General features: G+C 41.7%; 2 protein-coding genes across 9 annotated transcripts in view; one reads left to right on the plus strand and one right to left on the minus strand.

Moving 5' to 3' along the window:
- The window catches only part of CAPN3 (calpain 3), a 33,300-nt gene that overhangs the window by 8,071 nt on the left and 8,231 nt on the right, over window positions 1-16,998 (plus strand). Inside the window, exons 3-16 of one of the 8 annotated variants that reach the window (XM_026061643.1) lie at window positions 2,012-2,130; window positions 2,898-3,031; window positions 3,459-3,627; window positions 4,269-4,409; window positions 6,892-6,975; window positions 7,391-7,476; window positions 8,272-8,349; window positions 8,851-9,011; window positions 9,870-10,039; window positions 10,708-10,719; window positions 12,186-12,394; window positions 13,124-13,160; window positions 14,141-14,158; window positions 16,827-16,904. In XM_026061643.1, coding sequence (XP_025917428.1) covers window positions 2,012-2,130; window positions 2,898-3,031; window positions 3,459-3,627; window positions 4,269-4,409; window positions 6,892-6,975; window positions 7,391-7,476; window positions 8,272-8,349; window positions 8,851-9,011; window positions 9,870-10,039; window positions 10,708-10,719; window positions 12,186-12,394; window positions 13,124-13,160; window positions 14,141-14,158; window positions 16,827-16,904 — 1,496 coding nt within the window. Of the gene's footprint in view, window positions 1-2,011; window positions 2,131-2,897; window positions 3,032-3,458; window positions 3,628-4,268; window positions 4,410-6,380; window positions 6,976-7,390; window positions 7,477-8,271; window positions 8,350-8,850; window positions 9,012-9,869; window positions 10,040-10,707; window positions 10,790-12,185; window positions 12,395-13,123; window positions 13,161-14,140; window positions 14,159-15,375; window positions 15,478-15,612; window positions 15,805-16,826; window positions 16,905-16,998 lie in introns of those variants that run through there. The other 7 variants (XM_026061642.1, XM_026061645.1, XM_026061646.1 and 4 more) reach the window with 7 other exon arrangements.
- The window catches only part of ZNF106 (zinc finger protein 106), a 62,388-nt gene continuing 55,484 nt past the window's right edge, over window positions 10,095-16,998 (minus strand). The window contains exon 23 of the mRNA XM_026061628.1: window positions 10,095-10,175. The gene's annotated coding sequence lies outside the window, so the exon portion shown is untranslated. The remainder of the gene's footprint in view (window positions 10,176-16,998) is intronic.

The raw sequence follows: 16,998 nt of genomic DNA on the forward strand, positions 1-16,998 counted from the left end.
TTTTTTTAATCTGTATCATCACTTAGCCCTTACTTAATTTGCTTTTGCCTCCAAGATAATTTTTGAAATCCTCTGTCTCATCAGTTACCACTACACATCTACTGATTCCTTCGCTACAGTAAGTCATTGATACCTGTCTTGTCACAGTCTAGGGAAGAACTTTGTAAGAAAGATGCTTTGCAGCATGTTTTGCTTTTCAGGAGCTAGTAGCATGAGTGTGTTATAAAGCATCATTTGGCAAGACGTGGCCTTTCTCTCAGGCTTTGAGGAAGAACTGAATGAGTTAAGATGAGAATAAGAGATAAAGAGAAGCAGTTATTCAAGTGAGAAAAAAAGTCTAATCTGCTCCTGTTGTATTTTTTCAGGTATTTAGTCTTGTTATTTCCATAAAGGAGCTTCTGGAGGCCTCCAGCTAAGTGTGCCTTGTAGACTTGTACTCAAGGACGACCCCTATACTGAAGAACTTRAGCTCAGATGCTCAAAGATACTTTGATACATATAGAACCACTGCTTAGGTGCAAGTGATGCCTTTGCAACAGTCATCCACGTGGCACTCGCCTGCACTGCTTTGTAAAGCCATTCCCCACTCAGCTTTGCCATGTCTTTCATAGTTTTTTAACTTCTCCTGTGTCTGGTTTTCTAAGCTGATATGTCTTGATCTGTGTTAATCTTTTCATTTAGAAGTTGTTCCATGCTTGAGATGGTCCTCATCACCTTCCCATTGCTTTTTTTCTTTTTTTAAACTTCCCTTTTTTTTCCAAGGTGACCAGAATTTCAGTTTCCAAGGTGTGGACAAAAATGAATTTGCATGTGTATTATATTTGCTCTTTTTTCTTCCATTCCTTTCCCAACTACTCTCAGCACTTTCTTTACCTTTTTGACTACTGCTGAACGTTATATAGTTTATGAAAGCTCCTGTTTTCAGTGGATCCCAGATCCTTCCTAAGGGGAAATAGGTAACTTAGAACGCACTGTTGCATACAGAGTTGGCTTTCCACACATTTTATCAACCCACCACTCAGCTTTATGAATTTCTTTTACAGTTCCTTACAATCAGGTTTAGTTTTTACTACTATGTATAATTCTCTCACCCCACTAATTCACATAAGTCTGTTTAGACAAGCATACCCTATAACTTCTCTTACAGTAGTCACTAGGAGGCTTTAACTGAGCTATGCTTTCCCAGAGTTCTCACAGAGGCAGGAAACTTAAGCAAGAGTCTAAGGAACAAACTGAAGAGAGCTAAAAGGKACAGTATGTAGAACGGTGCAGATGCAGATTCAGAAAGAGAAAAACACATCAGAAAATGGAGCAAGAAAGAGGCCCCACAGAATTAGGATTTGGACAATGGGTTATTTTGAGAGTAGAAAATCAAAATGTAAGACTGAGCCTCAGCCATACAGAGGTCCATCTAGGAGAGAGTCCTCTCTCAGCTGGATTGTTTGTCCTAAGCCTGGAAGGAAAACTAACTTGGTAAGTCAGCAAGGAGTTCACGTGGAGCAGGGAAATCTTACTGCAGCTAGCAGTACTTGCCAGACCTTGGGCTCTCTCTGAACACAGGGAATGTTCTGGCCTCAGACAAATATTGTTTGGGGTGGCTCTCCTATGAGGATACAGACCCCAAGAGCCAGTAGAGACTGAGGAAGGCCAGGCAGGTAACCCACTGCTTACAACAGAAGCAGATTAAGAATCCGTAGATTTATAAATTAATAGAGTGTTTTCTGAGCAAGCTAAGACAACATGAATTGTATCAACTTAGACTTCTCAAAACTTTGGGGCAAGGCTCACCTGTTTAATAAGTGCATACCAAGCCACGAATGGTGCCAATGAGCATTTCCACAGCACAGATAAATGGAGCGCTATACATATGCTAAAGCAACGCAGAAGATGTTCAGTTCAGCCCGTTACTGATAGGCCATGGCATGCTCTACCGAAAATTAGTGTCACTTGGCAGTATCTCAGATCTTCCCTCTGTCCCTTCATTTCACCTGCCTCTTCTGCTCGTTTGCAGGTGACTGCTGGTTCCTGGCAGCCATCGCTTGCCTGACACTGAATAAAAAACTCCTCTGTAGAGTCATACCTCACAACCAGTCCTTTATACAAAACTACGCTGGCATCTTTCACTTCCAGGTGAGTCCCTCCATCTATGCGGAAACTGACGTGACTGTATTTGCCCAGCAGAGAGCTGAGCCCATGGCACACTGCACTCTGATTTCTCCACCCTTTGAAAGCATTAAGCGGCAGCAGGGAAGAGCAATAGGTCTTGAATCCCCTTGCATGGGACCCTTGAGTGGGGACCCGCAGGCGGGCCAGCCCACGTGGGAGACATGGGAGCAGGAGCCCACCAGCGAGGCGCTGCAGGCTGCTGCAGCCCAGGCGCGAGAGGCAGCGGCAGGTGCCCAGGGCTGCCTCCTCACAGCCCCGCGCTGGCACCTAGCAAGAGCACCTATTTTTAGCCCTGCGGGCAGCTGGTCTCTGTCAAAGAGCAGCTATTGGGGAACTGGCTATCCAGAAAGGATTGACTGCCTGCCACGTTTCCCACAGCGCTCTCAAGGGGCCCCCGACGGGCAGCAAGCACTGCCCAGGGGAGTTCAGGCCACTGTGCCTTGCATCTGTGAAGAGGCAACTTGCTTAAAATTTGTGCCCTGGCCCTCCCTGGGTGTTAGACCTCATAAACGACTAACCCCCACTGAGCAAGGAGCTGCAACTTCTGTCAGTGTAATCTGGCTGCAAGGGCTCAGCTCTGGCCTCGGGAGGCCAGAAAGGGGTTTCAAAGTTTCAACAGATTAAGACAGCTTCTGTTTTTTTTTTCCCCTCTCTCAGCCTGGCTTTTAAACTAGGCTCCCTCTTCCCCCCATCAAATGAACCAGGAGGTTTCTCTGTTTGCCTTTACTCAGTTCTGGCGCTACGGAGACTGGGTGGACGTCGTCATCGATGACTGCCTACCCACCTACAACAACCAGCTGGTCTTCACCAAGTCCTCCCAGCGCAATGAGTTCTGGAGCGCTCTTCTAGAAAAGGCCTATGCAAAGTAAAAAACCTGCTAGACCGCCCCCAGCTGAGGCTGTATTTGGGGAGGTGATCAAAACACTGTGTATCAGACTTATATGTGCACTGTAAGAGGCTCTTCAGACAAGCACCCTTTTCCATATATTCTAGTGGCTTAGAATTGGTGAATTGGGCATGGGGTTAAGCATGTTTTCTAATTTAATTTACTACTCATTCAGAGATCTACATTTGATTCTCAGCATCTTTTTTTTTTTTTAAATGTGTGTGCAGGCAGCATATTTTAAACCTTTAAATTTTAGGGTTACCAAACATACCGATTTTTTCAGTATGCATGTTTGTGTGTGTATATACACGTGTATACACACACAAGATTATAAGAAATGGGTGCGTGGGCATGTATGTACATACACACACACAAGGTAATTTTATTCTTCCTTTCTCCTTCCAAGACTCCATGGGTCCTATGAAGCTTTGAAAGGAGGCAACACCACAGAGGCCATGGAGGACTTCACAGGAGGAGTGACAGAGTTCTATGAGATAAGAGATGCTCCGAAAGATATCTATAAAATCATGAAACATGCGATCGCCAGAGGATCCCTCATGGCCAGCTCCATTGATGTAAGTCCGCACGAACCCTGCAGATGAGCCTTAACAACTGGCAAAGGAGATGGACCTCTCCATTAGTAGTCAAATATACGTAACCTTTTGGAACTATTTGGTTTAGTTCACATAGAAAATGTCCATTTCTAGGAGATGGGGGGAATTCAGTGGAAGTCCCCCAATAGCAAATAGCAAGCACCAAAATGAAATTTAGCAGAAGCTGAACATGAAGGCAGGGAGAAGGGGCAAGACACTCCTTTAAATGCCCTCGCCCAGTAAAATGAAGTTAGTACAATGGTGCTGCAGCTCTGTTAACACTCAAATCTTCAGGTCAAAGATGCTAATAGTATGTAAATGCTTAGAAAGTTAACCCTTTGGTTCCCAGCATGGACCTAGAATATCTCCATTTACTATGCTTTATTCAAAAGTGAAAGTAATAAAGCTAGTTTCAACACCTGTTGTGAAGTTTGAAGTAAAGGTACCAGAATAACCAGTGCTATTGACCACTGTAGATAAGTGTGGACCATCTAGCACATAAGGAGGGAGAACAGAAATTATCTAGTCTATCTTTTACCACTCTAATCCTTCTCGTATTATTTCTCTTCTCTCTCCCTGCCTCCTCTTTCTGCACTATACTTTTCTCCCATTCTCTGTACCAGGATAACTTAGGTTTTTCCTATGGATCAGCTCCTCGAAGTGACATTGGGGAACTGATTGCTCGAATGGTGAAGAATCTAGAAAACGCGCAGATGACTCAATCCACTATAGACTACCAGGGGACGGACGAAAGGCCAGCCTGGGTTCGTATGTCTCAAGTAGCAGTTGATTTCACAGCATTTTTATCTCTAGCCAGAGCAGTTAGAGAAACACATCACTTATGTTTTTAAATCCTTATTTCACTTCACTGAGTTATCCTCACACTAAAGATCTGTTATTCTGGATGCCATTTGATGTATGTGTTAAAGTACTTCAGTCCTTTCAAACACAGTGACTGGTACACTTATCCAGAGGGCTTCGTTAATACTGAGGCAAAGGGCTGTTGGCTTGTGGCAAAGGCTTGTAATTTCCAAAGTTTATGCCAAAGTGGCATGTTTTTATTGTATTTGGGAACAGGAAATGATCAGCAGCTTTTAACAATTCCTTTTCTTGGGAAGGATGAAATGAGGGAGAAAATTAAAATACTAGAAGGGAACAAGATCCCAAGGTGGGCAGTGGGAAGCAGCTCTATACGGCCCTCACTCCTTTCACAAGAGCTCGTGGAGAACTTATTTTGATATCTAGAGTACTACGGAGCTCTGCCCACAAACGGAGGGGAGTCTGGTCTTCAGACAGACTTAGAGTGGAGGAGTACACAGAGAAAGGCAGAGAGCTCCTTTAAGATTATTGATTAGTAAGTTCTTTGTTTAAAATGCATAACAAGGAAAAGGGAAAATATACCTAGGATTACATGTATAATAACATACTTCTGCATGCTGAAATTTCTTTGTATCTAGAAAAATTAAGAAAGGGATATTAGAACAATTAAAGAAAAATCTCATTTTGGGAAACTTGAAAACTCCCAAATCTGAAGAGGGACACGTTGTCCTCTCACTGTCAGATAGTTGTCATGCCATTCCCTTTAGGGACCCACCTTTCAATGACAGAAAATTACTTCTCTCCCTTTACAGGGGAAAAAAAGAAATTACACCATCTAAAACTTTTGTTTATGCAAACCATCTTCTGCATTTGCAGCAGAAATAGCTATTTCTTCCCTCTTTTGACATCCATATTTAGTCTTCCTAAAAGACCAAACTGCTGTAATTCTTTGGGAAAGCAAAGTATGACTGTCTTGTTTTGCAAGCATGACTGTCCAAATCACCCACGTCTTGGGGGTGATCTCCTCCCCAGTGGCTGTCTACTCATAGAATTTTTACAGTTGCTGCTCGTTGTACCCATTTTGCTGTTTATTGTTACAGTCCTGAGCCATCACCAGAAAGTCCCAACTCTTGAAGAAAAGAGGCAGATAGCGCAGACTTCAGAAGCACTTCAGAGAAGTGGCCTAGGGTACCAGCAGCAGCAGAAATTAATATTCTTAAACAGAAAAGAGCGGAAGGGATTCTCATAAGTAATGAAGGTGACAACATAAGAAGAAATGAAGAAAAAAGAAAATAGATCTGAGGTTATAGGGAGAAAAAGTATAGAAACAGGAGCAAGAAAAAGGACATAAGAGCAGAAGGGAAATAATGGAAAAAAACCTGACAACCAGCAAATATTTGGATGTGATCCCTCACTGTGCAAGTTGAGAACATAGCTGTGTGACTTTACTAATACTCTTTTTCCAGCCCTGCCTCTCTCATGCCCTCAGCTGTGTCAAAGAAGGATGGAGGAGTTACTGGCAGGGCCTTACAGTCACTTCTCAGTGGCATGGAGGAGGGGAAGTTTCATAAATCATCCATGGACACTTAGTGAGGTGGGGCTTTCCCTTCTCACTTTCCTCAGTGAATTCCCCTATACGCATAGTGGACTGTATACATCTATCTTGCTCTCAATTCTTCATCTCCCAGATAAATAGTATTCTCAGATTTGTAAATAAAGTATATCAGATACAGTTCATTACCAAGAAAGCAAACGTATTTATATCCAAGTAACACATTGCTGAAGAAAGCTACGTCCTTCCTGAATATCAGCTGGTAAAAAATTCAATCACAAGGATTATAAAAAGTTATGGAATAAGATGTACATCCCCACAGGAAATGAATTCAAAAGAGAATGTAAATTAGTAGGAACAGTATATGAAATAGGGTGTTTTAATTATGATAAGATCACAGCAGCGTATAAAGATGAAAGAAGCCTATTAGGTGTTGATCAGTTGTAAAGTTTCTGGTTAGAGAATGCAAGAGAATGTTATTGAGCCACACAAGAACGTACTATCCCAGCAAGGACTGAACATTCCTACTAATAGAAGATTTAATTATTTTGATTAAGCATGTTATATACTAGTGTGTTCTCAGTGCAAAAGGCAGTAAAATACACAAAAGGAAAAAGTAAATCATAAAATGTCCTCTCCTCTTGATCTTATTAACTTTTTATTGTTATAATTCATGTTTAGCAAACAGTAGCAACATTCATTCTGCAGGCACTAACCTTGGTTGCCTTGACAAAAGGAGAAGAGTAGAACAAGACAAAACATGCCGTCATCCAAATAGCATTTCCTGCCTGCAAGAGCCCTGGGTGGCGATAGCCGCCTTAGAGCAGCCGGCTGAGCCTCAAGTGCCTATAACTGCTTTTAATTGTGTCTAACAGACCATAATGCCAATGCAGTATGAAACCCGGATGGCTTGTGGACTGGTCAAAGGCCATGCCTATTCTGTCACAGCAGTGGAAGAGGTATGTACCATCCCTTTCCTCTGGCTGTTGGGAGCTGTGGTTTAGACTGGTCTAGCATCATGCATGTCAGCCAAGCCATGAGGAAATGAAGAAGAAATGATGAGCTTAGGAAACAAAATTCATACCTAAATAAGGGAAAGTTCTGTCCAAAACAAAGCTGACCAAGTTTCAGCTCTGTGGGGGATGTTCCACCATGGTCTGCTTGGGCTAAGGAAACCAGCACGACCACAGCTGGCCACCGCCTGTTCTTATAGACTCCCCTGACTCACGTGAAGCAGGTCAGGCTAGGTGACTGCTGCAGGAAGCACAGTTGCTCAGGGAATTGGTGTCAGCAATTTGACAGACAAAGTTTTCTTCTGAGCCTACTTTGCATTAAATAATTTAGATGATCCTTGTTGCTTTCTTTTTCAACTAGACAACATTTAAAGGGGAGAAAATAAGGCTGGTAAGGCTAAGGAACCCCTGGGGACAGGTGGAATGGAACGGACCTTGGAGTGACAAGTGAGTAAAAAGCATGTCTAGGAGTATGACACGATTAAGAAAATTGCAGCTTTATTTCCCCTTATACAGATTGTGCAGGACCCTAACATTTAAGGAAGATGTATTTGAATAGTCTTTTCTGTCATTTTTACACTTTGAAGTTAATGGTATTTAGTGAGTGTTTAGCTGAAGCCGTAAAAGAACCAAAACCAAACCAAACCAACCAAACAAAAAAAACAAACAAAACTTCACTAACTAGAAAAGATGTTAAGAGGGGATTTAATCAATGGAAACAAAGAGAGAATGCAGCCCAACGACACAGTCAGATTTTACTGTCCAGCAAGTTCTGTAATGTCCATTGGCAAGAGAAGGAGTTACAGTAGAAAAATCTTTCATGCTACAGAAAAACTGGAAGAAGTGGGATGTCAGCACACAGGCAAGTTTGGATGAAGCTTCCAATCTGGTTTTACTAAAAGGACTTTTGGTAGCTATTCACTTCAGCAGTGAGTCTGTAAGCACTTTCCTCTCCAAGCTAAACAAAATAAACAACTCGGCAGATTTCTAAGTGCTGCTAAGAGGAAGTCTGAAGGGAGGCAAGGAGGAACAGGGCAATTGTGATGAAATCCTTCTCCTTTTGGGCATGTGGAGAGGGTAGCACTGAAACAAGTATTTGCAGAGCTCTGAAAGAAAAAATTTTATGGATGTAACAAGATGACTGTTGGCTTTCCACACTGAGAGACCTACAGTAAAGGACAACAATTTTCATGAAAACTATGTATTTCAAAATGTAATGCAACTTGATTATTTTTTTGGTAGATCAGAGGAGTGGAACTTCATTAATGAAGCAGAGAAAATCCGCTTGCAGCACAAGATCATGGAGGATGGGGAATTTTGGTGAGAATATCTATCAAACCTTGTGTTTCTCTAGGAGATATGTAGCTGTGGCTGAAAGGAATCACACTGCACCACTTAAATCTGTTAACACCATTGCCATAATCCCTGTTCCCCTTCATATTCCCAATAAGACCCACTCTGCAATACCGTCAGTTTTCCACCAGGGTGTATTGATTCCCACCATCACAGTCCTTCTAAATATCCCGCACTTCCATGTGCTCTCCATCCTCCTTCCCAAGTACCAACCTCTCACTCCAGTGTCCTCCAGTCACCAGCAGGGAAAAAAACAGCAAGCATCACACCTGGTTTGGAGCTGTACACATGCTAATTGCCCAAACACAATAGAAAAAATAATCGAGCTTGCATTGCAAGCTTGCCCTAATAGGGGCAGTAATGTGGGTTGCTCTCCTCCACTCACTCCTAGCCAGGAACAGTGTATCTTTCAGACTACTGCCCACCATTTAAATCCACTTGGACTCAGTTTCCCCTCAATTCCTCTAGGATATCATTTGAAGATTTCATGAGACACTTCACAAAACTTGAGATCTGTAACCTCACACCTGACACTCTGGAAGCTGATAAACTCCAGACCTGGACTGTGTCAGTCAATGAAGGGCGCTGGGTGAGAGGCTGCTCAGCTGGAGGTTGCCGCAATTATCCAGGTGAGCAGTGTAAGGCAGTCCTGAAAAGACATATCATTGTTCAAATACTTCATAGGGCCCCCAAGTAAGACAAAACATATCAATTTCACTCTATAAGCTAGGTTTCATTTGGGAAATCCATTTTTCACCAGCTTTAGGTTCTTTGGAAGTTTGTCAGATGCCAATTCTCCATCTTCAGTCCTCCTTTGCTACGCAGTTTTGTCATGCATAAACAGCAAAACAGCTGCAGCTGCTCCCTTCTAGAGATGTCTGCATTACAGTATTGGCTAAGGCATTTCCTGAGTCATCATGGCACAAAAGGATTTCTAAATTAGTTCTGACTTCAGTTTTACATTGTTAAAGTTTTACAGAAATATATGGGATATAAATCAATAAACTCCCCCATGTGGAGTTCACAGAGAGTTCACAGTTTAAACAAAGGCAAACAGGGAGAGCAAAATATAGTCTAAAATAAGCAGCTTGACAATGAGGAGATACATAGTTCTTCAACAGAAATAAGAAAGCTTATTTCCAAAAGGCTGGGAAGCCTTGCTGCAGGGACCAGAGTGGGAAGGCATAAAAAAATATACACCCTGAGCTGTTAATAAGAGAAATGTATACAACAATTTAAACCAGAAAGATGCCTTGAAAAGGAGGTAGAAGAGAACCACATGGTATAATTTCTAACATGGAAGCTGATTTTTGCATCAGAGGCTAGAACTATGTAAAACATGAACACGTAAAAAGAAGATTAATCCAATTTTAACTTTCCCTCAAGAACCACAGGTAGAGAACATTAAAGGTTCTCTTGATAATGCATACTGTTAGAAAACTGAAGCTTTACATATTTGCTTTGGGGCTGTTGGTGGGATTTCACAGATACATTTTGGACCAATCCCCAGTATCGGTTGAGGCTCCTGGAGGAAGATGATGATCCTGAGGATGAGGAGGTTGTCTGCAGCTTTCTTGTTGCACTGATGCAGAAAAACAGGAGGAAAGAACGCAAGCTGGGAGCCAACTTGTACACTATTGGCTTTGCCATCTATGAGGTACTAGCACTACCCAGACTCTGCGCTCTGCCCAGTGGTCACAAATCCCAACAGTACGCATTTTCCCAGTGACTGAATCAATTCAGCCTGACTACATGATTGCAATTTTTGCTTTTCAAGGCACTCAAGGGAAAACCTGGAAGAGAGAAGAGAAATTCCAGACTTGTTAACCATTTAGCCCATAGTAATCTCAGGATTCACCCCATCTGGAAGCAGCAGGCTTTCATAGTCACTTAATGTCAGATGTTAACATATTCTGTCCCATATATTCTTCAATCACCTGTTCATTCTTGCTGAAATTAAACATTGCATTGGCAGAATCATGTAAAACTGGATAGCAGTTACCTGTTATTGAACAGATGAAGGGACATTCAAGACAATTTTCAAGTATAGTGAGCAACCCCTATCCCTCCTATTTACTTCACAAAGAAGTCAGTTTGCTTGATTCCTTGCACAAACGTATCTAGCTCTAATCTTAATGAATCTTAAGTAGAACCCAAGAAGTCTGGAAAGAAAGGGAGAAGTTGCTTAGAATATTTATATAACTGGGGGTGTTTCAATGACTGGCTGCATCCCCAGAAGTCTGTGAACAGCCTTTTATGTGATCTTCTGAACAAGTGGACTCACCTAGCACCCCTGACCATTTCTTTTCTTTGTTTCTCCCTAAGGTGCCCAAAGAGGTATGAGCAGAATGGAGGCAGAGTTGACATCTTGGTGTATACTCAGATAGTGTTACTGTTGTGCCTGTCTGTAAGTCAGCTGGAAACTGTCCAGTCGAGTTTGTTTTCAGGGATGCAACAGAAATGAAATTGTTAATCTTTCTGCTTTGAGTGTTTATTAGTAACATTTTGTGAGTTATTTTGAATTCCTTCTCACTCACACCTTCTTTTCACCTGCACCTCTTCCCTCAGTTCTTCTTTCTTATTTTATATGTGATCTGGACATGGCTTTCACTCAGTGAGCCTGGACTGCAGCACACAATATCAACTCTCTTAGATGTTACACTCCATACAGAAGACCCCTAGACCAATTCTGTTTCCTCCTGCAAATAATATCAATGGCCATACTTTCTACAGCCATATGATTTTCTCTCTGTTTTCAGAATTCATTGTCTGTTATATAACTGTTTTCTCTGGAAAACAATGGTATTTTCAGCCATTGTGATCACAAAGAAAGCACTATTAAAAGTACACAGATGAAGTTTTTTCTGAGCCTGCCAGCAGCTGAATCGTTGGCACCACAAATTTTGCAACAAGCTCACATCAAAGCTATACTACCTGGAAAACGTAAAGATGACAACATGAATGTTGTCTTTACTGTTTTACAGCTGGTTATTTCTGCAGAAAACAACTAGCAAATGCTTGTAGCCCACAATCCCCGACTCAATTTTCATATTTGAACCAATGTAAAATTTGATGATCATGTATCTGAAGCCAATACACAGTTCACATTTCTTCCAATCAAGGACAAGCTTCTAGAGAAAACACCTTCACCTTTCCATGCTATATGTAGGAGCTTGCATATATCATTCCTTGCCATACGACACTTAAAAGAAAGCAGCTGAACTTTAGTCACACACAGGTTAAAAAAAAAAAAAAGTTAGATAAAAGCATCTACACAGCAGAAGAGAATTGCCTTTAAAGCAGATATGATTTAAGTTTTGTTGTTACTGGTTTAAAAAACAATAATAATTTTAGTGCTGACAAGAGACAGCCAGCCTGTGAGAGTCTCACTTTACTAGATATATCCTTGAGGCTATACCAGTGTATTAGCATAACTCAACCCCTTCCCGAGGGAAAATCTGCAGGGAGGAGATGGACTCTGCAGAGAGGTCCAAGACTGCTGTGTCTCAGTATTGCCTGGTCACTGCACAGCAGCATCTCAACAATGTGGGTGAACCTGCCAAAACACTCCAGGTGGACCATGGAGCAGCCCTCAGAAGCCAACTGAACCTAGCCAGTAGCAACTTAAATATGAAAGACTCCATACCTGTACCCAGCTAGCTGTCCCAGTCAGCTCCCTGCATGCTACACTGCTGTTTCATTTGTGTTTTCTGTCATGACTATGTGCTGCCTGCATGAGGAACCACCTAGGGAATGCGTAAACTTTTGCTGAAGACAGATTGTTTGACTCATTTGTTCTGCAGATGTATGGTAATAAGCAGCACTTGCAAAAGGATTTTTTCCTCTACAATGCCTCCAAAGCTAGAAGTAAGACTTACATAAACATGCGAGAAATCTCTGAGCGCTTCCGGCTACCACCCAACGAGTATGTTGTCATCCCATCAACATATGAACCTCATCAGGAAGGAGAATTCATCCTGAGGGTCTTCTCAGAGAAAAGAAGTCTCTCCGAGTAAGTTCCAAATCCATTTATCTGGCCCAAAAGAAGGGGGTGAGCTCAGTAGTTTACCATAGTCATGTCCTAAGTTTGCCACACAGTGCTCTTGTATCTCATATAGTTTTCTTAACCCCCTTAGAAACTTGAAGCTGCAAACTCATTTCCCTGAGCTTCCCTTAAAGCCTAACAAGGGCGTGCTTTGAACTGTCTTTGGAGAAGCTTACCAGTTGCAGGATATCCTTTGTGAACATACCCTTTGCAGTTTTTACATGAAAAAATCAATTTGTTGCTTCTTGCTATATACCACCAATTGAAGCTTTTGCCAGCCAGACCATTGAACCAGATCTGACTTCAGTCATGAAGGAAACACACAAATAGGTAGTTATTTCTTTTCTCTCCTGCTCTTCTAGTGGGTTCCCAGAGGTCAGCAAATTGGCAGCTAGTTTCACATTGTTTAGGGCCAAACACCTTCCATCTTACCCCCAGCTATCAAAGTTCAGTGGTGGCAAGGCTCTGAGAGGACGCAAGCCAAACAGTGGCATTCTTGGAGGTGATACTTGAGATGCTCAACTCAAAGGGAAAAGCTATGTCTAGAGTTTGCAACTATAATGCTTGAAAGCCAACCCAAACCACTGGCCGTTTTGAAAGTTCAAGTGGCTGCTTATGAACGATCTGCAGAAACAAACAAAAAAAAAATTGGGAACAGCCACTTTCCTGATTTATTTTCTTTCTGCCTTTTTCTAGGGAAGTTGAAAACATGATTGAAGCGCAGCGTCCATCAGTGAGTACTGTCCTGTGCCTCTTTTGCATATGAATAGTGTGAGAGGGGAAGGACTATCACATGTAGCAAAATCTGTAGCAGAAAACCATTGTAGCCGCATGACCCTTCTGTTATCAAAAATTCCCATATTTTCTCATCAAAACACTTCTACTAATATTTGGCTTTATATACACTACTTTATGATTTGGACAGACCAAAATCCGTTGTATGATTTGAAATCTGCTCCTGATATAAAGAAGCATTTCTATTGCCTTTGTCAATTAAGAGTATTCATATTCTGGAGAAGGCCTAGCTCTGTGCTCCAGGATTTTTTTATTTGTAAAACTGGCATCTCATCTAATAAAAAACTATCTTATTTTAAAGTACATTTTTTCTGGAACAGGATCCAGATGATAACATGATTCAAACTAGCATCCATGACAAGCTCTCTTTGGCCCGAGTTTTTAACATATCTGTGTGAATATATTATCAGTATATCAGTAGAATTAGTCTTGAAAAAAGAGGGAATGCTCTTGCACAAAATAGGATACACTAAATCTTGCTCAAAGTGTTTCCCTTCCATTTGCTGCCATAGTAACAAAAAAAATAAAATAAAATAAAAGGCGCTCCCCAGATCTGGTGGAATTTCATTGCCATTTCAAATAACGTTGCTTCATGGGAACAGAAGTTCAACCTCTATGGTCCTGACTGGTTGGGAGAAAGAAGAGCAATAGAGCCAAAAATAGAGATTTTATTCATGCGGATAAAGCCCCAAATGAAATGGGCCACTGCTTGGATATGGTTCCGCCATTCCTATCCTTCAATATACAATTTCTTTATGGGTGATTTGAGAACTCTATGAATACAGATGAATAGGAAAAATAAATGCAAGAAAGGGAAAGAGAAAAAAAAAAAGCACTTTAACTATCTCACTCTGTATGATCTGGCCAAAATCTACAATTCTGTTTATAAACACTTTTTCTAACTCTCTTTTTCTACAGAAGAAGAAAAAGGGCAAGGTGGGTGCTTGAGCAGTGTGCAGAGTACCAGCAAGGAAAAGAGCATGTGAAATGCATGCAGCAGGAGCTGAGTTCATTCTTGTAATTAGTGATTCCTCTGCATCTGGAAACTGATCTAGTTAATGAAGGATACTGGATAAGAGGCTATTTGCAGGTGGTAAAAATTTTGTCTTTCCACACTAAAATCTAATGAAATAGCTATAGCATCAGGTACTCCTCTCAGAGAAAAGGGTAACAGTGAAACTTTCCAGTTTTACTGACTCTCAGTGCCCTTCCTTTCTGCCCCACCACAGACACCCAGATATTCCCTTTCTAGCGAAAACCACCCCTTCCTCCAGACACATGCCCTCACATTGCCTTTCCAGTGCCTAATACAGCCACTCTTCTTTCCCAAGGTTTCTGCTAACCAAATTCCAGGATTCTCCTTTCCACTCTATACAACCCATTTACCAACGAAAAAACATACTCTGAGCTTACAAGTAAAATTATTGGCTGGGGGGAAGGATACAAAAAGGCCCCCAAGGGATATATTCTGAAGATTAATGTGGCTGACTCCATTTTGGATTCCTCTTTCATATATACCCAAAATTGTCCGTGAAACATAAAACAGATCAGCCCATAAAAGCACCCAGAAAATACAATCAGGCATTTTAGTCTCAAGACAGGTTGATCCTCATTAATACTATAGCAGCAGATATTCACGTCTTGTAGCAGCTTTCTTTGCTTTGAATATACTAAACCAGACCAATTGCATGTGGCTCCCTAGAGTTTAATGCTTCAAGAATCAATACAGAGAAAGAACATAAGCTTTACAGAGCGAACAAGCTCCTATAGAAATACAGTAAACTCATTTTCTTTGTAGGATTTGGATTCTGTTTTTCTTTAAGTGCTACTGTCTTTCATGGAGAAGGGCAAGTTTTTGTTCAAAAAAAAAAAAAAGAAGTGAAGTTTAAATTGTCACTTGCTTCCTGGACAGGAAAACTAGATGCCAAAGATTGCGCAAGGTGTTTTGCAGCTCTCTTTTTAGTATGAAGAAAGCAGTAACTTCAGAGATTCCTTTTTTACATTCCCAGCTGTGGCTTCTTTGGTGCCCTGCCGGGGTGGGAGCTGTTGCAGCATGCGCTTTACCACAGAATGGGTGGCCCAAATACTTTCCCCACTACTACTTGTGTAATTTCCACTTTTTTTCTCTTTTGCTCTCTTCCTTCTTCTTCTAGCCTATCATCTTTGTTTCTGACAGAGCAAACAGCAATAAGGAGTTGACAGCAGATGAAGACTCTGGCAAAGATGGTGAAAAAAACAGCATAGATGAGAAAAAGGTCTCTGAAGCAACTGGCAAGGCAGAAAATAGAGCATGGTCTGGCTAGCATGAAGGAGTGGCTGGGCAGAGCACAATGGGGCAAAGAAGGGTCCTTCGATACTTAACAGCTTTTCATCAAATCTTAACATAATTTGCATTGGTTTTAGGTGGTCTAACAAGTTTTAGAGAACAGAGACTATCCCTTCAGTTATTTAATGCCTGTGATGGAGGATGCAGGTGCTTGAAAACAACTCCAGGTTGCTCTCATACAAGGATCCAGGCTGTGAGAGATCTCTTCCCCCTGAGAAGTGAAGTTCAATCCACTGTAACTCAGCCCCTCAAAGAGGTACCTAGTGTACAGAGGGCACATATGCAAATCAAGCAGGAAAGGCTTCCAGAGGCTCCTGGCACTGATCACAGCCTCTCCCCATTATGAATTATGTGGCCCTGTACCAGTCCCTCTGGCCAGATGGAAAAGGGCTGAGGAACCCCAGGAGCTCCTGCACTCTGCTTTTCTTTCACTCCCAGAGAGAAGGGAAAAAAGCAGGATAGCGAACAGAGAATTTGTGTCCACAAAAGGCAGAGAAGGGACCTGAGGTATGACAGCCAGATCCTGAACCCAAGCTCATGGTGTTTGGAGCCAAGGCTTACAGTGTCCCTGCTTACAGAAAGTGCTGCTGTTTTGCTGCATGACTGCCACAGCATGTATGCAGTGAAGTGGGAACTACACCTTAACTTTCTATTGTGTTTAGACAAACAAAAATAAGAACTAAGAAATTCACCTTAATTTGTCGCATGTAATTCCTGTAATTTAACAATATCAGGAAAAAACATTTAAAATATTTTTCTAGTACACTTTAGGTATCAGTCTTGGAATTCAGGCTCGCTCTTTGCATGTGTCCTATAAAGAGAAAAGTGGTGGAAGTGAAGTAGTCTTTTGGGATATTTGTCTTAAGAAAGGGGCTTCCCACACTAGAAAGCACTCTCAACTCCCCAAATCCTTCTGGTCAATTCACAGCCTACAGGCCTATGGAGCAAACTTTTATTTTCTGCTCCAAATTTCTCCTTTATGTTTTGAAACACAAAATTAGAAGATAAACATCCTGAACCGAAAGTAACCATTTAGGCTTGTTCCAAGAAAAATGAAAGCAATAGGATGAAGTTAAGAACTCAGCAGTTTCACCAAGGAAAACGTTTAACCATTTTCTAGAAGAAGAAAAGGAAAAGGACCAGGAGGATGAGACGTTCCTCTGAAGAGCTCCGGTTTTGCTAGGAGGTTGTTTCAGAGCCAGGGTGACTAAGCTGTCCAGCCCCTCAAACCCCTTTCTCTTTCCCACTGGGCTAATGTATCTTTTCTTTGCTTTTTAGCATGCTTCAAGAAAAGCTCATGAGCCGACTGAAGAGGAAAAACAGTTCAGGAATATTTTCCGACAGATTGCAGGGGACGTGAGTACTCAGCCAGTCCCTATCTATGCCTTCAAATCAGCCTAGCCACAACAGCTTCACAGATTCAAAACACTGAAGTTCTTCTTAGTGGTTG

This window comes from Apteryx rowi, unplaced genomic scaffold, assembly GCF_003343035.1.
Source record: "Apteryx rowi isolate R43461 unplaced genomic scaffold, aptRow1 scaffold_183, whole genome shotgun sequence".
Taxonomy (NCBI): Eukaryota; Metazoa; Chordata; class Aves; order Apterygiformes; family Apterygidae; genus Apteryx; species Apteryx rowi.